The 27,800-nt window shown below is 39.9% G+C and overlaps 2 protein-coding genes across 5 annotated transcripts in view; one reads left to right on the forward strand and one right to left on the reverse strand.

Moving 5' to 3' along the window:
* LOC138854040 (uncharacterized) overlaps positions 1–3,604 on the reverse strand; it is a 17,424-nt gene extending 13,820 nt beyond the window's left edge. The window contains exons 1-2 of one of the 4 annotated variants that reach the window (XM_070094656.1): positions 3,500–3,604; positions 2,595–2,644 (exon numbers count right to left, since the gene is read on the reverse strand). The gene's annotated coding sequence lies outside the window, so the exon portion shown is untranslated. Of the gene's footprint in view, positions 1–2,594; positions 2,645–3,376 lie in introns of all 4 variants that reach the window. The other 3 variants (XM_070094657.1, XM_070094655.1, XM_070094658.1) reach the window with 3 other exon arrangements.
* LOC128696549 (protein C3orf33) lies at positions 2,973–27,800 on the forward strand. The gene is made up of 6 exons (XM_053787860.2): positions 2,973–3,482; positions 17,713–17,772; positions 19,016–19,378; positions 20,877–20,954; positions 22,733–22,852; positions 24,949–27,800. The coding sequence occupies exons 1-6, from the start codon at positions 3,378–3,380 to the stop codon at positions 25,186–25,188; spliced, it is 966 nt and encodes a 321-aa protein (XP_053643835.2). The 5' UTR covers positions 2,973–3,377; the 3' UTR covers positions 25,189–27,800.

Here is a 27,800-nt window from a genome sequence, read left to right on the forward strand (position 1 = left end):
GCCTGGTGGGGTGGCCCAGTGGCCTGGTGGGGTGGCCCAGTGGCCTGGTGGGGTGGTCCAGTGGCCTGGTGGGGTGGCCCAGTGGCCTGGAGTTTACCTGGTGGCTAAAGCTCCCGCTTCACACACGGAGGGCCCGGGTTCGATTCCCGGCAGGTGGAAACATTTCGACACGTTTCCTTACACCTGTTGTCCTGTTCACCTAGCAGCAAATAGGTACCTGGGTGTTAGTCGACTGGCGTGGGTCACATCCTGGTGGACAAGATTAAGGACCCCAATGGAAATAAGTTAGACAGTCCTCGATGACGCACTTACTTTCTTGGGTTATCCTGGGTAGCTAACCCTCCGGGGTTAAAAATCCGAACGAAATCTTATCTTAACAGCCTCACCCCTCCTTCAGAGTGCAGGCACTGTACTTCCTACTTCTAGGACTTAAGTCTGGCTAACAGGTCACCCTAAATTCCTTCCTAAATGCTACCTTGCTCATACTCGACATTTCAAACCATGAAAACCACGTACCTCCATTACTAACATGTTCACAAAAAAGCCTGTTGGATGTCCAAGCCCCTAGCTTTCAAAACTTCCTTTACACCCTCCCTCCAATCTTCCCTGGGATAACCTCCTAGCCCTCCTTCCTTCTGCCCCAATTTATACACCCCCTAGTCATCCAATTTTGCTCCATCCTCTTTAAATGTTTCAACTATTTCAACAATCCCTCCTCAGCCCTCTGAATAATAGTTTTGATAACCCAGCACTTCTAATCTCCAAGCTCCATATCATGTGTAATATTCATACTACACAATGCCCTCAAACATGACATTTCTACAGCTTCCAGCCTCCTCCTTGCTGCAGCATTTAAAACCCAGGTTTCACACCCACATAACATTCATTAAAACACCCATGCCGTTTAAAATTAAAACTCGTCTAAATACCTACATTAAGTGCAATGTAATGATAATATATAATGCAATATGCTGTAGTACTATAGTAACACTTATATAATTTTTTTCCAATAAGAAATACACAGTACAGAATAATATACTAAAAAATAAAACACGTACTTTGTGGAATGTTATTGGTGACACTTTCAATATTTTTCAGCAATATATTATTAACTGCTAAAATACTGATTTATTATATACATCACAAAATTAAGTGTACTGTATATAGCTACTGCAGAATAAATACAAGACAGAGGATAAAGTAATAGGCAACTTAAAGGGAATATGCCTATACTGTCATCCTTGAATAAAGCAACATTTAAATCAAAATAACTGTATGACCCTTGTAGTTTAGTGCTCACTTCTGATTGTAATTATTAAACCAAAATTAACACTCAATAAATCCTTCAATATACATTTAGATTATATATAATAACTAAATACATATTGTAAATATATATTTAGAATACACACTTAGAATACATATGTGCATACATTTGAAAATACACGAGAATAGACAAAAATTAGAACGTATATAAACTGTGTCTGCTAGAATATACATTTGAATAAATAACTAGATAATACACTAGTGCTTTAAATAAAAAATGTTTTAGAGCTATTTCAAAATTTGATATACAGTATTAATGTGGCTATTAAGGAAGCACAGTATACAGTACAAACAAATGATTTCCCCTTATCTATAAGCACAAGATAATTATTTTGGGTCATAAGGTAAAGAATGACTGGCTAACCTATCCACATTGATAAAGTAACAAACCAATTAAAAAATATTATGTATTAAAATTTCTAAAGGCCTCATTAATCCACAGAAAAAGGTTCAACAATGAATAATGCATAAGTTTATTCAGGTACAGGTACACATAGTTACATAAATTATCATATATAGTAGCATGTGTGTAATTACCTAGGATAGCCCAAAAAGAGTCAGTGACTTGTTTCCTTTGGGGCCCTTGACCTATTTCCATTGTATGTTATAATTATTAATAAAAAGAAATATAAAATGAGGGATAAATTTTTAAACTAAGATAAATATTGGTTTTTACGTAAATTATATAAAATGGGTTGTGTAATACTCATTTGTTTTCGAGATACTGCTTTTTTTTATTAAAAAAATCAATCTTACCCAACATTACATAGCTTAACCTAAGATTTTGAGTTAGATTCTTGATTAGGTTAAGTTTTTTTGTTACAAAAAAAAAAAATCCCAGTAGGTCCAAAATATAACCATCTCCAATGAACAACTCTCTTAATGTTAGAGAATTCGTATAACTAAAATCCAAGTAGCCAGAAACCACTATTTTAAGAACTTGCCCACAAAAAAAATTTATGGAAAAGCCCACTTATTACCTGTAAACGACAAATTATCACCGAAAATTAATACATGCCAGTTAGGTTTCCTCTACTTTTATTAACATTCTTAAAACTGCAATACAAAAACTGTATCTGGCAGGCTTTCTGGCCATAATGACTGATCAAATTCATACAGCAATTCAAATGAATCAAGTCACTGATTTAACCGGGTTATCCTAGGTAATTTATACATGCTACTATGACAATTTTAAAAATCTAAACTTGTCTAGTATACATGAGTAACTTACACTTCACATTTTCAAACCTGAAAATCTTAATTTTTACCTTTGATAGGTGTCGAGTTCTCACTCCCAGAGCTGCGTCTTGGGCCAAGCCTGAGTTAAAAAGCAAATTGTTTTACAATTTCAAGTTAATCAGCTAGTTAGTGAAAAATATGAGTATTTTGGTAATAAAATGAGTGATTACTTGCAGAGGTATACCGATCGATTCTTTCATTTCTGTATACGAGGCTAAGATATTAATGTCGTTATATTAAATACTATATTAATTCATGTGTTTCAGGTTGCGGACCTCATCACACATTAGACCAACTAATGTGATGCATACAGGTTGGCGACCACTGAGTTGGAGGATTTAAATTATCAATCACAAACTCTGCAACATTAGAATTTAAATTTTGGGTGAGAAGGCGATGCCTAATCGAGACTTAAATCCTATCTTCTCGAGTCTTAAAATTCCATTTACAAAAGTTTTTATAAGTGAATACAAGTTAAAAATTACATGGATTTAGGAGAATTTATTTTGGAATGGATACATATACAACTAAAAAACCCGGTATGTGGTGGGTTACACCTCAGTTATGAGTGGAGACCCGTGTTCTTTCTCCTACATGAACCCTGACTTCCATTACATAATTCAACACCAAACTATTATTTAACTGATACACAAACTCAACTGTGATGCAAAATCTACTTAGACATATAACATCTACAAATTAACAACTGACAGGAGTTAGTGGCACACTGGCAAGCATTTGCTTGTACAAAGACAGTACCTGAGGGAGAGGAAACGGAGGCAGTGTGTTCCTGAGATCAATACACACTTACTATGTCAGACGATGCACCACAACCCCAGCCCAGTTTCTACACTTCCCTCTCTCGTTCCTTCGCCAGAGTCACTCTCTTCATAGACGATCACCTTAGGATTGTACAGGTGAGTCAGTTACCCACCTGGAAGTTGTCAGTAGGGGAGTATGTTATGAATAGTTGCAGCAGGCAACCGAGCGGCCCCCGTCAGCCCCTGTCAGCTGGTGCCCGCTGTCTAGAACTAAACACACACCCTCTGCGCACGCTCGTTTCCCCTCTAATATTTATTCTCCTACCTAACCACATGCTTTAAGCTTATTAACATCATCTCCTTAACACGTGCCTAATGAGAACAAATATTTTATGGTATTATAGTTTCGTATGAATGAGTTTAGGGACTTTAGTTACTGTTATGACGGGAGTGTTACCATGGCAACTTAATCGATCGATAAGAGGTTCATAGAACACCTGCGTGTTCCCAACCCCCTACACTAGATCTGGGTGCCCACTTGCTACATCACCTTAGGTCTAACACCTATTCGGATAGTTAATCTCTTAGTTTTAAGACCTGTCCTGAGAGTTGCTTTCAGGTCGAGGGCCTATCTCTAGTTGATGTAAGTCTAAGGCCTATCCGGATACTCTTAGGTCTAAAGCATCTCCGGATACTCTTAGATCTAAGACCTGTCCTTATAGCAGCTATCTTAGGTCTAAGACCTATATGGATAGCTACTTTTGGGGATCTAAGGACTATCAGATACCCTTAGGTCTAAGTCTGTCCGGGTAGAAGGTATCTTGATACCTCCATTCTTATATTCACTCAAGTCTAGTCAGTTACTTTGTTAGATCTAAGGTGTATCCAGATGATAAATTAGACACATGTGCAACACTTGGGTATCTTTAATGAGGAAACGTTTCACCACACAGTGGCTTCATCAGTCCATACAAAGAAGAATGATGAACAGGAGGAGTTTGAGGTAATCAGTCCCTCAGCCTTGAGTCGATGTAATCAGTCTCAAGGGTGAGGGACAGTTTACCTCAAACTACTCCTGTTCTTCACCATTCTCCTTTGTATGGACTGATGAAGCCGCTGTGTGGCGAAACGTTTCCTCATTAAAGATACTCAAGTGATGCACATGTGTCTTAATTTATCAACTTGTCGGTTCTTTGAATCAATCATCTACAGTGTATCCAGATACTGTGTTAAGTCTAATGCTCATTGGTTTCACGTGGATCATTAAGGTAGCACTGCATGTGTACACAAACACCAAGACTGCTTCATTTTCAAAGACGGGTGTTAAATTGTGTATACACTTCCATTTGTGATAAGTGTCTCAATCTTCAATTTCCATTTGTATATACCCTATCCTCAGGTTGCCAACTTTGGGCTGCAGTCAAAAAATTAGATTCACATAACTCCTATATCAACTTTGTTAAATTTAAGGCTTTTCGACCGCTTGTGCTTTAAGACACGAAAATAGTTGTACTCTTAACTTGTTAAATTACACAATAAAACTTGGTATTGCAGTAAACGCTTTAGATTCTCATACATAATTGTCAATAATGGTAGAATTTCCAACAAACTGTTAGGTAAATGTCACATTTTATTGTGGAAAGTTGCCACAATAAAATGTCACATTAGTTGAATCTGTGTCCATTTACTTAGGTATGAGGACAGAAGTGCACTTGTGGCCTCTTACCTAACACCAATTTACCTAATCTACATAATTCTCGGTGTTTGTAATGTTACAGTACCCGGATTAATTAATGTTTTAGGTTTAAGGCCTATCAAATACATGTGGGTTATTATAGCCGAATGCCATTTTTACAATAACATCGAGGAAAAATATATTCCTTGGAAAAGGGATTACTGTAAACTTTTAGTGCATATATACTGAGATATACACTATACAGAAGTAACCCGCACACAAGAGAATGGAACTTATGACGACGTTTCGGTCCGACTTAGACCATTAAGTAGTGACAGAAGCGCGAAGGGAAAGGAGTCGGTATATATCCGAGAGTGAATATGATAATAGTATACAATACCGACGAGTTGATAAGTAAAACAAGTGTGCGACAGTTAGATATCTCTATTCCAAAACGTTTCGCTTGTGGCGTAGAACTGTACTCCAGGCTAAGGGACTGACCCCCTCAAAACTACGTCTTTGAGGGTGCTAGACTTATTGCATTGTCTTGACATTTCAACTCCCCTCAAGGGAGGTTCCTTGACGCTGGCGAGGGGCTCTTGACCTAGGGAATTGGATCTGTGCTCCAGTTCCCTAAATTAAGCCTGAATACCTTCCACATCTCCCCCCCACAGACGCTGTATAATCCTATGGGTTTAGTGCTCCCCCATGATTATAATAATTTACATTTCAACTGTTTCTGCTGCCTCCTCTGTAATCAACTAAAGAAGCATATTGTGTAGGTGAAACGTTAGGGAATAGAGAGGGGGGGAAAGTAGTATAACATGAGTTTACACAATACACAAATAACCCGCACATAAAAGAGAGAAGCTTACGACGACGTTTCGGTCCGACTTGGACCATTGACAAAGTCAATGAGTTTACCCCCGTGGGGTTTCGTCCCACCCTTCGTGGGCCATCAGCGCCTCTACAGTGCTCCTTTTTCGTTTTTCTCTTCTTAGACTACCTCCATTACTACTACTACTTTGCTTACATTCCACTCTTGTGTCACTACTACTACTATTACTACTACTTCTGCTACTACTACTACTACTACTACTGCTGCTGCTACTACTACTACTACTACTACTACTACTACTACTACTACTACTACTACTGCTGTTGTCTTATTACAACCTCTGCCACTTTTGTATTACTTATTACTACACTACTACCTCCTCCCGTTCTATTCCCGACCTTGCCCCCTTCCCCTTCTATTTATTCTGGCTCCCATTCCTCGGGTGTATGACTCCTGCCGATTTAACACTTCCCCATGAATATACAATGATAATTCAGGCGTTCTTTAATTCATATGTCCATATAGTATCTCAATGTATGTACACTGACATATACGAATGTATACTGAGATATACTTCTCAGTGTATACATTCGTCTTTGTGTATATAGAGAAATGCATACTTCTAAGTGTATATACATACATCGTATATACACTGAGACGTGTCTCAGTGAATATTCACAGTATGTGCATATCTCAGTGTATATACACCCTGAGATGTATTTATTTATGCACCGATAAGTGTTTTTCACTGTTTATACATTAAGAGGTGTGTACATGCACGCTCTACTCTGGAAAAACTTTCCCTCACTCCTTCAGTTGCTGCCTTACAACATTGCATAACTCCTGATGACGTACTGAGAAATGTGAAAGTACTTGAGCTAAAGATTTCCCCCCCAGTGGCTTGTCTTGCATTGTTAAGAGGGCCTGTCTGCAATTGTTTGTGTATACCTGGAGAGAGTTTTGGGGTCAACGCCCCCGTGGCCCGGTCTGTGACCAAGCCTCATGGTGGATCAGGGTCTGATCAAAAAGGCTGCTAATGTTGGCCGCACGCAACCCGAGGTACAAACCACAGCCCGGCTGGTCAGGTACTGACTTTAGGTGCCTGTCCAGTGCCTTCTGGAAGACAGCCAGGGGTCTATTGGTAATCCCCCTTATGTATTACCTGGAGTTTACTTGGAGAGAGTTCCGGGGGTCAACGCCCCCGCGGCCCGGTCTGTGACCAGGCCTCCTGGTGGATCAGAGCCTGATCAACCAGGCTGTTGCTGCTGGCTGCACGCAAACCAACGTACGAGCCACAGCCCGGCTGGTCAGGAACCGAATTTAGGTGCTTGTCCAGTGCCAGCTTGAAGACTGCCAGGGGTCTGTTGGTAATCCCCCTTATGTATGCTGGGAGGCAGTTGAACAGTCTCGGGCCCCTGACACTTATTGTATGGTCTCTTAACGTGCTAATGACACCCCTGCTTTTCATTGGGGGGATGTTGCATCGTCTGCCAAGTCTTTTGCTTTCGTAGTGAGTGATTTTCGTGTGCAGGATCAGTACTAGTCCCTCTAGGATTTTCCAGGTGTATATAATCATGTATCTCTCCCGCCTGCGTTCCAGGGAATACAGTTTTAGGAACCTCAAGCGCTCCCAGTAATTGAGGTGTTTTATCTCTGTTATGCGCGCCGTGAAGGTTCTCTGTACATTTTCTAGGTCAGCAATTTCACCTGCCTTGAAAGGTGCTGTTAGTGTGCAGCAATATTCCAGCCTAGATAGAACAAGTGACCTGAAGAGTGTCATCATGGGCTTGGCCTCCCTAGTTTTGAAGGTTCTCATTATCAATCCTGTCATTTTTCTAGCAGATGCTATTGATACAATGTTATGGTCCTTGAAGGTGAGATCCTCCGACATGATCACTCCCAGGTCTTTGACGTTGGTGTTTCGCTCTATTGTGTGGCCAGAATTTGTTTTGTAATCTGATGAAGATTTAATTTCCTCATGTTTACCATATCTGAGTAATTGAAATTTCTCATCGTTGAACTTCATATTGTTTTCTGCAGCCCACTGAAAGATTTGGTTGATGTCCGCCTGGAGCCTTGCAGTGTCTGCAATGGAAGACACTGTCATGCAGATTCGGGTGTCATCTGCAAAGGAAGACACGGTGCTGTGGCTGACATCCTTGTCTATGTCGGATATGAGGATGAGGAACAAGATGGGAGCGAGTACTGTGCCTTGTGGAACAGAGCTTTTCACCGTAGCTGCCTCGGACTTTACTCTGTTGACGACTACTCTCTGTGTTCTATCAGTGAGGAAATTATAGATCCATCGACCGACTTTTCCTGTTATTCCTTTAGCACGCATTTTGTGCGCTATTACGCCATGGTCACACTTGTCGAAGGCTTTTGCAAAGTCTGTATATATTACATCTGCATTCTTTTTATCTTCTAGTGCATTTAGGACCTTGTCGTAGTGATCCAATAGTTGAGACAGACAGGAGCGACCTGTTCTAAACCCATGTTGCCCTGGGTTGTGTAACTGATGGGTTTCTAGATGGGTGGTGATCTTGCTTCTTAGGACCCTTTCAAAGATTTTTATGATATGGGATGTTAGTGTTATCGGTCTGTAGTTCTTTGCTGTTGCTTTACTGCCCCCTTTGTGGAGTGGGGCTATGTCTGTTGTTTTTAGTAACTGTGGGAAGACCCCCGTGTCCATGTTCCCTCTCCATAAGATGGAAAAGGCTCGTGATAGGGGCTTCTTGCAGTTCTTGATGAACACGGAGTTCCATGAGTCTGGCCCTGGGGCAGAGTGCATGGGCATGTCATTTATCGCCTGTTCGATGTCATTTGGCGTCAGGATAACATCGGATAGGCTTGTGTTAACCAAATTTTGTGGCTCTCTCATAAAAAATTAATTTTGATCTTCGACTCTCAGTCTGGTTAGCGGCTTGCTAAAAACTGAGTCATATTGGGACTTGAGTAGCTCACTCATTTCCTTGCTGTCATCTGTGTAGGACCAATTTTGTTTAAGTAGGGGCCCAATACTGGACGTTGTTCTCGACTTTGATTTGGCATAGGAGAAGAAATACTTTGGGTTTCTTTCGATTTCATTTATGGCTTTTAGTTCTTCCCGCGATTCCTGACTCCTATAAGATTCCTTTAGCTTAAGTTCGATGCTTGCTATTTCTCTGACCAGTGTCTCCCTACGCATTTCAGATATATTGACCTCTTTTAGCCGCTCTGTTATACTTTTCCGTCGCCTGTAAAGGGAGCGCCTGTCTCTTTCTATTTTACATCTACTCCTCCTTTTTCTTGGAGGAATAAGCCTTGTGCATACATCGAGTGCCACCAAGTTAATCTGTTCTAGGCATAAGTTGGGGTCTGTGTTGCTTAGTATATCTTCCCAGCTTATATCGGTTAGGACTTGGTTTACTTGGTCCCACTTTATGTTTTTGTTATTGAAGTTGAATTTGGTGAATGCTCCCTCGTGACTAGTCTCATTATGTCTGTCTGGGGCTCCACGCATACATTACCTGGAGTTTACCTGGAGAGAGTTTCGGGGGTCAACGCCCCCGCGGCCCGGTCTGTGACCAGGCCTCCTGGTGGATCAGCGCCTGATCAACCAGGCTGTTGCTGCTGGCTGCACGCAAACCAACGTACGAGCCACAGCCCGGCTGATCAGGAACTGACTTTAGGTGCTTGTCCAGTGCCTGCTTGAAGACTGCCAGGGGTCTGTTGGTAATCCCCCTTATGTGTGCTGGGAGGCAGTTGAACAGTCTCGGGCCCCTGACACTTATTGTATGGTCTCTTAACGTGCTAGTGACACCCCTGCTTTTCATTGGGGGGATGGTGCATCGTCTGCCAAGTCTTTTGCTTTCGTAGTGAGTGATTTTCGTGTGCAAGTTCGGTACTAGTCCCTCTAGGATTTTCCAGGTGTATATAATCATGTATCTCTCCCCCCTGCGTTCCAGGGAATACAGGTTTAGAAACCTCAAGCGCTCCCAGTAATTGAGGTGTTTTATCTCCGTTATGCGCGCCGTGAAAGTTCTCTGTACATTTTCTAGGTCGGCAATTTCACCTGCCTTGAAAGGTGCTGTTAGTGTGCAGCAATATTCCAGCCTAGATAGAACAAGTGACCTGAAGAGTGTCATCATGGGCTTGGCCTCCCTAGTTTTGAAGGTTCTCATTATCCATCCTGTCATTTTTCTAGCAGATGCGATTGATACAATGTTATGGTCCTTGAAGGTGAGATCCTCCGACATAATCACTCCCAGGTCTTTGACGTTGGTGTTTCGCTCTATTTCGTGGCCAGAATTTGTTTTGTACTCTGATGAAGATTTAATTTCCTCATGTTTACCATATCTGAGTAATTGAAATTTCTCATCGTTGAACTTCATATTGTTTTCTGCAGCCCACTGAAAGATTTGGTTGATGTCCGCCTGGAGCCTTGCAGTGTCTGCAATGGAAGACACTGTCATGCAGATTCGGGTGTCATCTGCAAAGGAAGACACGGTGCTGTGGCTGACATCCTTGTCTATGTCGGATATGAGGATGAGAAACAAGATGGGAGCTAGTACTGTGCCTTGTGGAACAGAGCTTTTCACCGTAGCTGCCTCGGACTTTACTCTGTTGACGACTACTCTCTGTGTTCTGTTAGTGAGGAAATTATAGATCCATCGACCGACTTTTCCTGTTATTCCTTTAGCGCGCATTTTGTGCGCTATTACGCCATGGTCACACTTGTCGAAGGCTTTTGCAAAGTCTGTATATATTACATCTGCATTCTTTTTGTCTTCTAGTGCATTTAGGACCTTGTCGTAGTGATCCAGTAGCTGAGACAGACAGGAGCGACCTGTTCTAAACCCATGTTGCCCTGGGTTGTGTAACTGATGGTTTCATGTCTGAACCTCAATTATGTTGTGATCTGAGTATATTGTTTTTGATATGGTGACATTTCTTATCAGATCATCATTGTTAGTGAAGATGAGGTCTAGTGTATTCTCCAGTCTAGTAGGCTCTATTATTTGCTGGTTTAAATTGAATTTTGTGCAGAGATTTAAAAGCTCGTGTGAGCGTGAGTTTTCATCAGAGCTGCCTCCTGGTGTTATTACTGCAACAATATTATTTGCTATATTCCTCCATTTTAGGTGCCTTAAGTTGAAATCCCCCAGGAGCAAGATGTTGGGTGCAGGAGCTGGAAGATTTTCCAGACAGTGGTCAATTTTTAACAGCTGTTCCTGGAATTGCTGGGATGTTGCATCCGGAGGCTTGTAGACTACCACAATGACTAGGTTTTGGTTCTCGACCTTTACTGCTAAAGCTTCCACTACATCATTTGAGGCATTAAGAAGTTCTGTGCAAACAAGTGACTCTGCAATGTACAGGCCAACCCCCCCCCTTTTGCCTGTTCACTCTGTCACATCTGTATAGGTTGTAACCTGGGATCCATATTTCGTTGTCCAAGTGATCCTTTATGTGGGTCTCAGTGAAAGCCGCAAACATTGCCTTTGCCTCTGCAAGCAGTCCACGGATGAAAGGTATTTTGTTGTTTGTTGCTGGCTTTAGACCCTGTACATTTGCAAAGAAGAATGTCATCGGACTGGTGGTATTGTTGGTACTGGGGGGGGATATTTTTTTTCCGGCATTAGTATCTGTATCTGTTGGTTTGGAGTGGAGGCCATCGACTGTGGTTTCACTCCAGGAATGACTGGATTTGGTGTACGATTTCTGCCATTTCCTGCCAGTTTTTTTTTCTTCCTGGCACTAAAAAACCTCTCCCTCTTGAGTGGCTGTGGCTACCCAGGTTTTCCCATGGCCTGGATGTTTTGTATCTTTTTGTCCCCTTTAGATGGTGTGCCTGGCAATTTAAGTTATAGCACAGTCTTTCCTGTACTGAAGAGGTACACAGTTCAGGGTGAAAAAGCTTACAGGAAGGGAGTTTGCATTTTCTTGTTGTCATATGGGCATGGCATTTTCTAGGGTGGTCATAGTTGCACGTCCCGTCTGTTTTTCCAGATTTCCCATGTCTGCAGATACCAAGTGCATAGTATGTGCACAGGCTTGGTTTCCGTTTGCCTTGGGTTTCTGTGACTGTATTCCCTGTTGGTGCATGTTTCCCTGTCTTATTCCTATCCTCCCTAGCACCAACAATGGAGCTCCCACCAGTTGTTTTTGGTAATATATCCTCACTATTGCTAGTGGAGTCCTCTTGTTTGCTATTTCCTGTGGTATTTCTAGTTTGCAATATTGGTTTTATCTTATCTTTGACTACACTTGTTTCCCTACTACGGCTCCTGTCCCCTATGAGGTCATTTATATGTGTTCCTTCCTGCGTATAATTCCCGACTACCTGGACAAAATCTCCAGCTTCACCATTACTGTCTCCCAGGACAGCACCTCCAGCTTCACCATTACTGTCTCCCAGGACATCACCTCCAACTTCACCATTACTGTCTCCCAGGACAGCACTATCGACCCCACATTTACTGACTACCAGGACATCACCTCCAGCCTTGCAGTTTCTGACTACATGGCCAGTATCAAGGGCAGTACCATTCAGCCCAGACTTTTTATGTTCCCATCTGTTGTAGAAAGCTTCCAGGTTTTCTATGAAAGCAGCTTTGATGTTATCCTCTTTTAATACCCTTGTGATTTTAGTCCACAGATTTATCTCATTTGGGCATACCCAAAAACACTTCCCTGTTTTAATACTGCTTGTAGCTAGTTCTTGGATATCTGCACAAGGGGCGTGACACCAATTTCCACAAAAATGACAATTTATCCATGTTTGTTTGATTGACCGCAGACTACACAGGGCTTCATGATGATTTGAATGGTTGATTTACTGTAATTCTACTAGCAACCTCTTGAATATTCTATTAATAACCTCCTTAAATGAAGCTCTAGCTATTTGTATTTCTATTTCTAACTGTACTTGTATATTGGACAGCTTACCGTGTACGTTCCTGATTTATATTTATTGTTTGTGTTTGATAAGGGTGCCTACAACCCCATCCGTTTACAGTCTGCTTTATTGTCCAACGAATCCGTTTGAAACCATAAGAATAATGAAATTCCAAACACTTTCGTGATTACTCACATTACCAAGTAATGCTTCAAAGGAAGGTATATAAAGTGAACACTGCAGCAGGCCTGCTGTCCCCGCTGGCCTGTTGCAGTGTTCTCTTTCTTACGAGTCGCGCGTCAGTTGTTGCTTTGTTGTGGGATGTGATGGTGAGGTGTGGTCTAGACCCTTTATATACCTTCCTTTGATGCATTACTTTTATTGTTCCTTGATAATGTGAGTAGTCACGAAAGTGCTTGGAATTTCATTATTCTTTCACAGTGGTTGTTTTGCATATTCTGAAATTACCTGTTTACTGTGATCTTATTGCATATATATATATATAAATATATATATATATATAAATATATATATATATATATATACATGTATATATATATATATATATATATATATATATAATAAAGCAAAAAGATGTGTATCCCTGTGAATATACATTTAGAAGTGTGCATTTTGGTGTATGAACATTGAGATGCGTATCTCAACATCTATATACCGAGTTTACTTTGGCCCATGTTTTAGGAAATAAAGCACCTTCTTATGTTTGTGTCTTAAATGCTTTGCTGCTTATTGAAGGCAATTGGCGGACAGAGGATCGAACCATTCCGTGCATCAAGGGTCCTTCACTAGCACCAAGGCACCTCCTTTGATGGAAATTCAAAATTCAAAATTCAAAATTCAAAGTTTATTCTCTATAAGGATTACAATGCTGAGTTTACAGAAATTTGGTTATTGTGTGGTTTACATGTAGTAAAATAGTGATTACAGAGTGTACCACTAGAACGCTTAGCATGGCTAGGCATTTCGGGCAGACTTAGTTTTATTCTTAATTGTAAAATATTACAAATTATGAGGTAAGTTCGTATTATGGCTAAATGACTAAATACTAGTTTGTGAGTTTAGCAATGTAAATGCTTTTGTTTTGGCACAGTACATAGTTTCAGTATTGGAGTATCACAGGATTCATTATTTTAAGATTGAGATTAATATTTCTGTTTATGGTCAAATGAGTCAGTGAGTGTAAGTGTGAACCACCAGGTGGTATTCGTGTAGTTAGTTGACAGGGTGTATCAGGGAGATAAGATGTTTTCTAATGGTAGTTTTGAAGGTGATGAATGTGTCTGCAGTTCTAGAGTTCTCAGGTAGGGTATTCCAGATTTTAGGGCCTTTGACATACATTGAATTTTTGTAAAGGTTTAGTCGGACACGGGGAATGTTGTAGAGATGTTTGTGTCTGGTGTTATGCCTGTGGGTTCTGTCACAACTATCAAGAAAGCGTTTTAGGTCAAGGTTGATAGAGTTTAAGGCCCTGTAGATGTAGATTGCACAGTAGTAAGTGTGGATGTACTGAACAGGGAGTAAGTTTAGGTCTATGAAGAGTGGGGGGGTGTGTTGCCAGGGATGGGATTTAGTGATTATTCTTACTGCAGCTTTTTGTTGGGTTATTATTGGCTTTAGGTGTGTTGCTGCAGTTGATCCCCAAGCACAAATAGCATAGGTGAGGTATGGATAAATAAGTGAGTGGTATAGTGTGAGAAGGGCATTTTGCGGCACGTAGTATCGTATCTTGGAGAGGATCCCAACCGTTTTGGATACTTTTTTGGTTATATGCTGGATATGGGTGCTGAAATTCAGGTTGTTGTCAAGGTATAAGCCTAGGAATTTGCCCCCATTATTTCTAGTAATTAGAGTGTTGTCAATCTTAATGTTAATTTGTGCATCTCCTGCTTTGCTACCAAACATAATATAGTAGGTTTTGTCAGTGTTAAGCATAAGTTTATTGGCTGTCATCCAAGTCGATATTTTGATCAGCTCCTCATTCACAGTAGTGTTGAGGGTGGCAAGATTAGGGTGAGAGATGACATAAGTCGTGTCGTCAGCAAAGAGAATGGGTTTCAGGTGTTGGGATACGTTTGGAAGGTCACTGATGTATATGAGGAAGAGCAGGGGACCAAGGACACTTCCCTGCGGAACTCCAGTATCAAGTGGCCGTGCTGCTGATGCTGTGTCTTTAATGGTGACATACTGATACCTATTAGTAATGTAAGATTTGAAATAAGCAAGCGCATGGCCTCTTATACCGTAATGATCAAGTTTGTGGAGTAGGATGTCGTGGTCTACTGTGTCAAAAGCTTTTCTTAGGTCAATAAAAATTCCTAGTGGATATTCCTTATTTTCCAATGCTGTGTAAAGCAGATCTAGCATTTTTATGATTGCATCATTAGTGCTTTTATTTTTCCTGAATCCAAATTGGCAGGGGTTGAGTATGTTTTGAGCTGTTATAAATGAATACAGTCTCCTGTGCACGAGTTTCTCAAAGATTTTGGATAGCAATGGTAAGTTAGATGTTGGCCTATAGTTGTTTAAGTCTGTAGGGTCACCACCTTTATGTATTGGTGTAACCCTTGCCATCTTGAGTAGTCTCGGGAAGGTGCTAGTCTCTAGTGACTTGTTAAAGAGTAATGAAATAGCATGCGAAAGGACATGGGCCGCTCGCTTGTACAGTAATGGTGGGACATGAGACAGATTCCCGGAGTTATTTTTAAGTGACTTTATAATCTCGGTGACTTCCGTGGGCTCAGTTGGTGCAAGATAGAAGGAATTAGGGAAATTCCCATCTAGGTAGTCCCCGGCATGGGCATTGGTATGTGGGATTTTACTGGCGAGATTAGATCCTATGGTTGAGAAGAAGTCGTTTATCTTGTTAGCTGTGTCAGTGGGATGTAGTGGTGTTTCATTAGGTTTAGTTAGAACAATATTCTTGGTTTTTCTCAGTTTGTGGGTCCCTAGAATCTGAGAGAGTGTTTTTCAGGTCTTTTTTATATCTCCTCTAGTGTCTGTGAATCTACTGGAGTAGTATAGTTGTTTGGCTTTCTTTATTACTTTGGTGAGAGCTGATGAATAGTGTTTAAGAATATCTTTGTGTATTAAGCCTTGTCTATATTGCTTTTCATATTGGTGTTTCTTGTCAATGGATTTCAGAATGGTGCTGGTTAGCCATGGGCAACCAAGCTGTTTGTTTGCGATCTGTTTTGTTTTTATAGGACAATGTTTGTTGTATAGTCTAAGTAATTTGTTAAGAAAAATGTCTGTCCAGTCATCAATACCATTGGCCTTGGAGAATTCTGTAGGCCAGTCAACAGTCTCTAGGTCAGCTGTGAACTTCCTTACTGAGGCCTCGTCATGGAGTCTAAATGAGACTTTGTTGTATTCAAGTGGTGGTTTACTAATGTTTGTCAGGAGGAAGGTAGGGTAGTGGTCTGTAGTGCTATCTGTGATTATCCCTGATTTTAGGGGGGGCTAGTATATTGGTCCATATGTGGTCTATTATGGTTGCACTTGTCTCAGTGAGCCTGGTTGGTTTAGTTATTGTTGGTATGAGAAGTGTGTTGTTCATATTGTTGATGAAATCAGTTACAGGCTGATCATCTAGTAAGCCAAGGTTGATGTTGAAGTCTCCAGCTAAGAGAAGGTGGTGCTTATTCATTTGTCTGTTTGTTATTAGTGACTTTAATTTCTCACTGAAATTTGGGATGTTTGTGTGAGGTATCCGGTAAATGGCACCGATTGTTATAGGCGTCTTAAGGTTTTTTACAGTAAAATTAGCAAAAATGTATTCCCCATATTCATCACTAAAGCAAATGGTGCTAATACAAGATAATTGGTTAGAGTAATAGATTGCAATACCACCCCCAACTTGGTTTGGTCTGCAGTTGTGAATTGCTGTGTATCCTGGTAGAGGGTAGATATCTATTGACGCCTTTGATTCTGTAACTTTTCAGGATACGCATACATTGAATGATATACACTTCTTGGTGTATGTAGTCTCGTACTTGATTAATACACAGTAGTAGTATTTGGGGGACACATCTTAGCAAGTATGGACTACTGAATTCGAAAACTCCTATTGCACTGGAGTATACCTGGAGAGGGTTTTGGGGGCCAATGCCCCCGGGGCCCGGTCTGTGACCAGGTCTCATGGTGGATCAGAGCCTGATCAGCCAGGTTGTTATCGTTGGCCGCACGCAACCCGACGTACGAAACACAGCCCGGCTGGTCAGGTACTGACTTTAGGTGCCTGTCCAGCGTTTTCTTGAAGATAGCCAGGGGTCTATTGGTAATCCCCCTTATGTATGCTGGGAGGCAGTTGAACAGTCTTGGGCCCCTCACACTTATTGTGTTGTCTCTTATGGTGCTAGTGGCGCCATTGGGGGATGTTGCATCGTCTGCTGAGTCTTTTGCTTTCATAGAGAGTGATTTTCGTGTGCAAGTTTGGTACTAATCCCTCTAGGATTTTCCAAGTATATATAATGATGTATCTCTCCCGCCTGCGTTCTAGAAAGTACAGGTTGAGGAACTTCAAGCGTTCCTAGTAATTGAGGCGTTTTATCGCAGTTGTGTGTGTGCCCTGAAGGTTCTCTGTACACTTTCTAGGTCAGCAATTTCACCTTCCTTGAAAGGTGCTGTTAGTGTGCAGCAATATTCCAGCCTGGATAGAACAAGCGACCTGAAGAGTGTCATCATGGTCTTGGCATCTCTAGTTTAGAAGATTCTCATTATCTATACTGTCATTTTTCTAACAGATGCGATTGATACAATGTTATGATCTTTGAAGGTGATATCCTCTGACATGATCACTCCCAGGTCTTTTACATTAGTTTCTCGCTCTAATATAAAAGATCTGGGAGTCTTGTGAAACAGTCTTAATTTTGAAATTTCTGTTTTTTTATCTATCATTTATAACTTATCTGTATTCCCATACCATCAATTAGTATACAACCTTGTTGATAAAAGCCATGTTTGTATCTTACAGTATGGTATCTACTGTTGTGCTGCCACAGGAGTACTTCTGGTGCTACATAGCGCTCGTGCGGTTAGTATATTTCTTAATATATGAGCTTTTGTTTTTTATATCTGTATACAGAGAGTGAGTGAGTGAGTGAGTGAGTGAGTGAGTGAGTGTGAGTGTGAATGTGTGAGAGTGAGAGAGAGTGTGTGTGTGAGTGTGAGAGAATGTGAGTGTGAGAGTGTGTGTGTGTGAGTGTGTGAGTGTGAGAGAGTGAGAGTGAGTGTGAGAGTGTGTGAGAGTGTGTGAGAGTGTGTGAGAGTGTGTGAGAGTGTGAGAGTGAGTGTGAGAGTGTGAGAGAGTGTGAGTGTGTGAGAGTGTGTGAGTGTGTGAGTGTGTGAGAGTGTGTGAGTGTGTGAGAGTGTGTGAGAGTGTGTGAGAGTGTGTGAGTGTGTGAGTGTGTGAGTGTGTGAGAGTGTGAGAGTGTGTGAGTGTGTGAGTGTGAGAGTGTGTGAGAGTGTGAGTGTGAGAGTGTGTGAGAGTGTGTGAGAGTGTGTGAGAGTGTGAGAGTGTGTGAGAGTGTGTGAGAGTGAGTGAATAAGAATGTCTTGTGCGTGATTATTGGTGTTCCTGTGTGCGTAATTTTGTTCCCGTGTGCATGACTTATTTCCCGTGTGAATGATTGCATTCCCGTGTGCTAGTTCCTTGGTGCACAACTGTTTGAATTCATGGGTACGCGTATTAATACAGTTATTTATTATATTTGTGTATCAATGCGTGTGTATTGGGAGGTTTTATATTTGTCCTTCGTTTTAGGTAGAAAATGGGTAGCCAGAGGGAGCCAGAGTACCAGTATGAGAAGAGCAAGTTTTGACATACAAGTAGATTTTCCAAATAGGTGGTGGCGCCAAAGGGGGGCTGAAACCCCTCGTAGTAATCATCGGTCTCCAACTAAAATTAGTAATAACTCAGCTCAGATTAGAACCCAAAGCCCCTCCTATAGAGAAATTCTGGAGCCGCCTGTTACACATGACTGTCTAATGGCTTGACGGAGAGGCTGGTAAACTTTTACCTTTTATTTAAGTTAAGCACTGTGCCTAAACGGCTTCAGGTTAGGACACCAATGGAAATAAGTAAATTTGATTTTTGGGGGGTTATTCTTGGCAATTTACACATGTTACTATGCAGAGGCCTGGTCATGGACCGGGGGTCGTTGACCCCCGGAACACACTCCATGTATATATGATATTGTACTTATGTACCTGTACCTAAGTAAACTTCGTGTAAAATTTAGATTAGAGCTAACTCTTGACACTTTGAGTTTTTCCAGTTCACGAAGTTTACACGCATTCAGGACATCCCGGAAGAATTTATACGGAAGCACGTGCGACTCCACGGGCACGTTAAGTGGGTGGGCACCACACCACCAACAACATCTCCTTCCACTTCCCTGGCAGCACTGCCACTAAATGGTGCTGCTTCATCCAGCAGCGTCAGCCACGCTAAACTCTCCCCCACAGAAAATGGATCCATAACTTCCCCGTTTTCTACCAAAGATAACATGACAAGAGAGAACTTGCTCGTGGGTGCAGCGCAAACTAAAGAAAATCAAGATGGGGCGCTGCGCCCATGGAAAGACAACAATGATTCTAGAATATTATGTGACGAGGATTTTCTTCCACTTTTTCTTCAGGTAGGCATCAATTTCTGTAGCACATATCTCGTAAAATTACTTACTATTCTATATATATGTTCAATATTCAAGTATTTTGGAAGTCATACCCTAGGGATCCCAAAAGAAATAAGCCAGACTAAGTGACTTTCATGGGTTATCTTGGGTTACTAACCCTCTGCATAAATAATTCAAATAAAACCTTCTTACATCTGTATTGAATATATTTACAAACACTTTAATATATGAATTAAAAAAGCTGGAAAATCTTAAAATGACAGAAAGAGTGAACCAGATAAAACCCAAGGACCCCCCAATGGAAATAAGTCACTGTGTTTGACTTTTTTATTTAATTTATTATCCTAGGTAATTTACACATGTTACTAGGTATGATAATTGTACTTATGTGTACCTGTACCTAAATAAATAACTTTAGTTTTATACAAAATTGCGAAGAACCAGTGTCTAGAATATCTTGCTGCAAATTTTGTAAAACTTAGAAAACAAGGCCATTATTATTGTGTTTAAAAAATGGTAAACTCATGAGGGTAATACAGCAGAAACCAAGGCTAGTATGATATTAAGGGAAATCAAGACAGTATTGTAGCACCCACAATAGGTGATCAGATCTCAAACATGTATTACACAGCAATAATAATCTGGAATGGGCTACCAGATTATGTGAAGACCAGTCTTGATACAAATCAGTTTAAAACTAGAGCCAAAGAATATATTATGAGTGAAGCTGCAGTAAAGAAAGATAGTGATTTCTTATATTGATGAATGAAATATTTACAATTTGTTTTTGATGTTTTATGTATAATGGGTTCACAAGGTTCGGTTGATGGCATTCTTAGCTCACACACTGAGGGCCTGAGGATCACTCCCTGGCATGGGTTGGACATGTTTCATTACACATAATGCCCTTGTTCACATAGTAGTAAGTAGGTAACTGGGTGTTAGTCAGCTGTTATGGGTTGCATCCTGGGAGAGAGGATTAAAGGACTCCATTGGAAATAAAACTGACTGTCCCTGATTGATGGATTTTATTGAGTTATTTTGGGTTACTACCTCCCTCCCCCCCAGTTCGTAACCAAGCAGTATCTTATCTTACTTTTGTTCTTATAATAATTTACTCTTATTAACATACTAAGGATAAAGGATAAAATGACATAGTATATGTCTATGCTAAAACAAAACTTTAAGGATCCCACAGAAAATGAGTCACATTGTTGTATTTTCTGGGGTTATTCCAGGTTCAGTTCCACATAATTTACCTTATAAAACATGGTAAAAGTTTAAAATTATGTATCTGAAGCCTTGATAAACTCTTATTGGACTAGGATTATCCAAAATAATTATAATCACCTAAAACGTTGTGTGTAATTGTACCTAAATAACTCTGTGCTGTGACTGGCAGATTGAGGATGGAGGTTGCATCATTCATTGTGTTGAATGACCCACACAGGTTTATTGACTCACATAAATAATAATACTGTAATTATCTCTCTTCCAACAGGTGGAACACACTCCAGTCATTGCTCTTTGGCACAAGAAAAGTAATCAGCCGCTGAATCTACAACTGGCAGATGTGGAGGTAATAAACTTTTTAAATGTAAATTTATTATTTAAAAGTGAAAATGCCTGAGCAAATACTCCTATTTTTAAATTTTCACAGAAATAATTAAGAAATTTCCTTGGCTTTTGGTAATCTTAACCTTTTATTTTAGCGATTGTGTTAATTTTTCTCATATTTTGGCGAGAGTTTATGAAAATTAGTAAAATTCTTCACTCAGTAGCTCTAAAACTGCCACATATATTCACGAGAGGAAGACAAAACATTATTGATGAATGTAAATTAAAGCAATGGAACTGCTGAAATGTTGAAATGTCATTTAAATAGAGTGCACTAACAAACAAATTTAAAATGTACAGATGTTGTAAAACGTGATATAATTATTACAAGGCAGTAATGAGACCACTATTTTCTCAAGATGTGTAACTTTTTTGCACCAAAGTGGTGGATATATAGCGGCACACTTAACAACTGTAGAACAGTTAGTTGAGTTATATGATTTTATGGAGCTGCAACTAATAAAGTTATAAATTGTAATAAGTTTATTTATGCACGAGTACACATTTTTTTTTTTTTTTTTTTTTTCAACAAGTCGGCCGTCTCCCACCGAGGCAGGGTGACCCAAAAAAGAAAGAAAATCCCCAAAAAGAAAATACTTTCATCATCATTCAACACTTTCACCACACTCGCACATTATCACTGTTTTTGCAGAGGTGCTCAGAATACAACAGTCTAGAAGCATACACATATAAAGATACACAACATATCCCTCCAAACTGCCAATATCCCAAAACCCCTCCTTTAAAGTGCAGGCATTGTACTTCCCATTTCCAGGACTCAAGTCCGACTATATGAAAATAACCGGTTTCCCTGAATCCCTTCACTAAATATTACCCTGCTCACACTCCAACAGATCGTCAGGTCCCAAGTACCATTCGTCTCCATTCACTCCTATCTAACACGCTCACGCACGCTTGTACATAAGTACATAAGTACTTAAATTACGTGGCTACAATTTTCATACATAGTAGCATATGTGTAAATTACCTAGGATAACACAAAAAAAGTTAGAGAAAGTGATATATTTACATCGGGGTTCTTGTAATATATGTATTACGTATCTTTTTTTTAACAAGTTGGCCGTCTCCCACCGAGGCAGGGTGACCCAAAAAGAAAGAAAATCCTCAAAAAGAAAATACTTTCATCATTATTCAGCACTTTCACCTCACTCATACATAATCACTGTTTTTGCAGAGGTGCCTAGAACATAACAGTTTAGAAGCATATACATGTAAAGATATACAACATATCCCTCCAAACTGCCAATATCCCAAACCCCTCATTTAAAGTGCAGGCATTGTACTTCCCATTTCCAGTACTCAAGTGTGGCTATATAAAAATATGTAACTGGTTTCCCTGAATCCCTTCACTAAATATTACCCTGCTCACACTCCAACAGCTCATCAGGTCCCTAATACCATTCGTCTAAATTCACTCCTATCTAACATGCTCACGCATACTTGCTGAAAGTTTATTATTATTATTATTTTTTATTAACACATCGGCCGTCTCCCACAGAGGCAGGGTGGCCCGGAAAAGAAAAACTTTCACCATCATTCACTCCATCACTGTCTTGCCAGAGGCATGCCTACACTACAGTTATAAAACTGCAACATTAACACCCCTCCTTCAGAGTGCAGGCACTGTACTGCCTATCTCCAGGACTCGAGTCCGGCCTGCCGGCTTCCCTGAATCCCTTCATATATTATATATTATATGTACTTTACTTTATCTTTCAGGTGACAGGATCAGGAGTGATGAGTGCACAAGCCCAACTAGTTGGACAGAGAGCCTGGTTCACCCTCCTCGCCCATAACACCCACAACCATACACTCCTCTCTCTAATCAAACCAGCCAAGGTTCATGTGCTAAACTTTAGTGCACTTGCATTTTACATAGGTACTGTATCTGTGTGTTATCCAGTGGCAGGACTAAGGGGGAGGTGAAGCACTTCAAAATTCCACAACCCCCAATAAAAATCTAATGCTGCTTCAAGACATGTCCCCCTCCTCATCCAACCAGACTACTGCCTCTACATAAAACTTCTCAAGCCTCCCATGGTATCATTTACTGTCGTTCACATCCAATAAAAAACTGCTGTGCAGATTTGAGAGAAATTCCAGACCTGCTGGAGGTATTTAAGGGTAAATGTTGTTGAATGAAAGATATCTTCAACTAAATGAAATTAGTTATGTTCATGGAGAAGTGTTAAACATGCAGGGGTCATACAGTGCCTGGGAAATGGGAGGTAAACAGGTTTGATCCAAGGGGAAAGTAGTTTTCATTCCTTGGATCTAGCATCCTCAATCGGTATCAATGCACTTGAAGTAAATTAAATGTAAGGAGTAGCAAATTAATTTTTTTAATCAGGGGGAAGAGCTAAACCCATAAGGGTTATATAGTGCCTGAGGAATGGAAGGCATTCAGGTTTGATCCAAGGAATTGGAGGATAAGTCAGCTCCTTGGATTAAGAGCCTCTCACTAGCATCAAGGTAGGAGTAGCAAAAAAGACATGAATTTAGTTATGAGGAACCTTTATTGATGTTTTGCCCACAGTGGGCTTTATCATGTCAAACTTTAAAGCCCATTACGTAAATGGGAAAAATATTATCTATAAAAGTTTCATTTACAGTAACTGCATGTGTCTACCACTGTGTTGGGATCTCATACCAATACCTACCTGTAATCAGTAAAAAAAAAAAAACTAAAGAAACCTTTATTGCACCATTTCATATTTTTTAACATCTTTAAATGCACCACATTATGTGGATATCTTTAACTCAGTACTTAAATACAGGAGCTTTCCTACAAACTGGCATTTTTCCCAGGACATCACTTCCAACAGGACTGGAGTTTCTTAAATTTTCACTGGGTATGCCCTGTTACAATTGGCTAACACACAGATGCCTATTTTCATTGCCAGGTAGTCTGGGGCAGCAAGTGTAAAAGAAAAAAATGTGCTGTGCCTGCACACTTGAAGAGTGGTGATGGTGCAGGTGGAGGGTAATCTAAATTATGTCAGTACACTTCTGGTAAGACAGATATTTCATGAATGTGTTTTCTTCTTTGGTTACCCTTCATCGGCAAGAGACTGCTGTTGAGGTAAAAAAAAAAAAAAATTTTTGCAACCCAGGATTCTAATGTGACTTTTCACTATGACCAGAGCAATCTTGCCATTGAGATATTCTGCACCCCTAGAGTTTCTCTTAAGTGTGAGCTTCATCATACCCTAAAAGACTTATTCTTACCTTATGTGGTTAATAAAACAAAATTTTAAAATAAATTCATTTTATGACTTTGAATTATGTGCAAGTACAAGATTTAGATTAGCAATTAAGTTTCAGTATCTAATTATAGATTCTAATAATTCAACATGTTTACTACATTTTCTCCATGGGGTAGTGGAACAGAATTCTTCATCTGTAAGCCATGCGTGTTGTAAGAGGCGACTAAAATGCCAGGAGCAAGGGGCTAGTAACCCCTTCTCCTGTATACATCACTAAAGTTAAAAAGAGAAACTTCCGTTTTTCTTTTTTAGGTCACCCTGCTTCAGTGGGATAAGACAGGTTTATTGAGAGAAGAAAGAAGTTTACTGCAGTTACATTATTTTTTCCAATTGAATTTTAACTTCTGTAATATAAATGTTAACAATTGCTTTTATCATGGAATCAGAACTTCTTCTATATCAGTTCTCAAATTTGATTGCACCACATGTGATACTTCAGACAATTTTAATTTTTACCTCCAAATTCTATTATGGAAGGTTAAATATCAAATAAAATATCAGAGATATGCATTCGTGCTATTACAAAATCCAAATGAGTTTATCTGTAAACCGATTTTACATAAAAACTCTTAGAAAAAATGACTGATGCATCAACACACTCCCATAAATGTGTTAATCAGCTACTGTGTTGTCATCAGTGGAAATAATAATAATAATGTTTTGTTGCAGGTATTCGAGAGGAGTGTAAACGAACAACTGGTGCGCAGTGGGTTGGCATTAACAGGGCCCATGGAACTCAAGCTATACAATGACCCATTCTATGTTAAACACTATAAAAGGCTCTTTCGAGCTCAGGAGTATGCAGAGAGGAGACAGTTGGGTATATGGAAACAGCCCAGAAAACACAAGGGGATCCTGGCCAACATGTGGGGGTGGCTGCGTGCATTATCCTTTCGTAGTAAACAGTGAAACTATGAAAGCCTATATTCAGGCTTGTCTTCATTCGGTATGTATGATGTGTAACACTGTGTTCATTTCCATTGGCACTTATTCACTTAGGACTCACTTTTATCGAAAATGTTTTGGCCCTTGGACTTTGATCACTTCTGATACATAAGGAGGGGCTATATATAGGGGCAAGATAAATAAAATAAATAATTCATGTTAGGTGCTAAACCCATTTAGATCATTCAGTGCAAGACATGGTGGAAGTTCAATTATTATTATTATTATAATCAAGGGGGAAGCGCTAAACCCGGAGGATTATACAGCGCCTGGGGGGGGGATGTGGAAGGCATTCAGGCTTAATTCGGGGAACTGGAGCACAGATCCAATTCCCTAAATCAAGAGCCCCTCACCAACATCAAGGAACCTTCCTTGAGGGGTGGAAGTTCAATCCTCTGTCTGTTGAGGGCAAGATGCTCTTCCTGTTTGTACCCACAGGAGAGAGTAGTAGTAGTAGTGTGGTGATGGTGGCATTATTAATAGTAACTGATAGCAGTAGTTAGATGGGCACCTGAAGTAGAGAAGGGTTTATCTTTTGGCTATTTCAGTTTTTTCTAATATCATATTGGCCAATGTGGAAATATAACTGTCAGTTTTTTAAAAGAATGATGGTGCTAAAGGTGACGATGAATGAAGCTTCAAGGCACCTTTGTTGCCTTAAATCTGTTACCAATAAATCTTGACAATACAGATATATTCCTTGGTGTTTTGTTGTATCATACAATTGTTGTTTCTTTCATCTCTGCTGCAGGCTTTATGTTCATAAATTCTCTCCAGTTTCCCACACATAAATATTGTCACACTTCCCAAAGGATTGTGTATACCAATATTTCCTTAAAGGAAACATTAAACAGAGACTTTTTCTGGGTGAAGTCACCAATTGAAGTGGTGGAAGTAATGGCGATCTGGCTGTTACTTTTGGCAAGAACTCGTGGTATGTGTACCAACATTACTGCAAAGTAACACCAGATATTTTTTGGTTATCTTTGACAGTTGGTGGATTGTGTAGACAGGTTTGTACTCTATATCTGCAGTCCTAGATAAAATGAGAAGGGAAGTGAAGATGAGTAAATCTCTATCGAATATAGGTGCATTCTTCTTCCAAGAACTTAGGGCTAGAGATATGTAGAGCTCTCAGGTAGGCCTATGATCATTGTTTTTATTGCAAGAATTGTAGTGCTCCTCTTATACTCATGTATTTGAGGTGATGAAAGTCCAAGGACCAAAATGCCTTCAATAAAAGTGTTCTAAAGTGAATACTACATTCGCATCCATTGCCCCTGAAGTTGTTGGCAATTGCTTGCTGTCTTACTATATTGAGTGCCAAATATTTAAGCAAATGGGATAAGCCTCAGACATTTTAGCTGTGCTTTAATTTGTTTCCTATTACTACTGTATTTGTATGAGCTTCAATGAGCAAATTGCAAAAATCAATCTGCTGCTGTATATCAAGTAGTGTATGTAGTAAATATTGCATATTGATGGGAAGCTCTTAAGCCCACAGGGGGGTCATACAGCATCTGGGAAATAGGAGTCTGATCTGATTCAAGGAAATGATGAGTAACTCCAAGTCCTTAGACAAAGAGCCTTTTAACAAGAAGTTACTCTTCTTGAATGATTTGTACAGAAATGCTTTTTATATTGCTTATATTCCTGTATATATTTATTCATTAGTTATAACCCTGCTTATGTCCATGTACTGTAAACTACAGCCTCTCCTCACTTAGTGATGTACTCGTTTACTGCCGATTCAGACTTACAATGGGCTTTCTGACTAGTATGCATACCTAAATGTATATTAGAGCTGATTTCCTCTTTTCTGTTTATTACAGTATACAGTACATTACTGTATAAACATTTAAAAATATGCTAGAAATGTTATAAATGATGCAAAGATAACATTAAAATAATATCAAAGATGGTTGACACAAACCCACTACCATTATAGTAAGCTCCTTGCTTAGTGATGAATTTGTTTACCGACATGGCCTCAGGAATGGAATTCCGTCGTTAAGTGAGGAGACGCTGTACTCTAGTAACTTTTTTGACGAACTCGTCCACATTTTCCAATTGCCGGACTTTTTTTTTCACACACTGGCTGTCTCCCACAGTACCACTTTCTAGATTACCCAAATCCCAGTGTAACATCATAGAGGAAATATTGTAGGGTTCTCCCAAGCCTTGTCTGTAGTATTTTGTTTGCTTATAATGTGAACAAGGCAGGTTCCTTGATGCTGATGAAGGGCTCTTAATCTGAGGAATTAGAATAGTCTTCCACTTCCTTGGATCAAGCCAGATTGCCTCTCAATCCCAAGCAGCTGTACAACTCTTAAGAGTTTAGTGCTTCCCCTAACTATAATATTTATTCAGATCATATAGGAGCAATGGAGAAATTTTTCTGTAATTACTTTTACTATATGTAATCTGATTTTCTTTCATGTCCTTGGGCTCTTGATCCAAATACAATATTTTACTGGATTTCATACCCTAAATCTACCAAAGAAAGGTGCATAAAACTGCCATATTACATTTGTTATAACATGAAAAAAGTAGTGTAAATAAATAAAACAAAATTT

The sequence above is a fragment of the Cherax quadricarinatus genome, chromosome 47, assembly GCF_038502225.1.
Source record: "Cherax quadricarinatus isolate ZL_2023a chromosome 47, ASM3850222v1, whole genome shotgun sequence".
Taxonomy (NCBI): Eukaryota; Metazoa; Arthropoda; class Malacostraca; order Decapoda; family Parastacidae; genus Cherax; species Cherax quadricarinatus.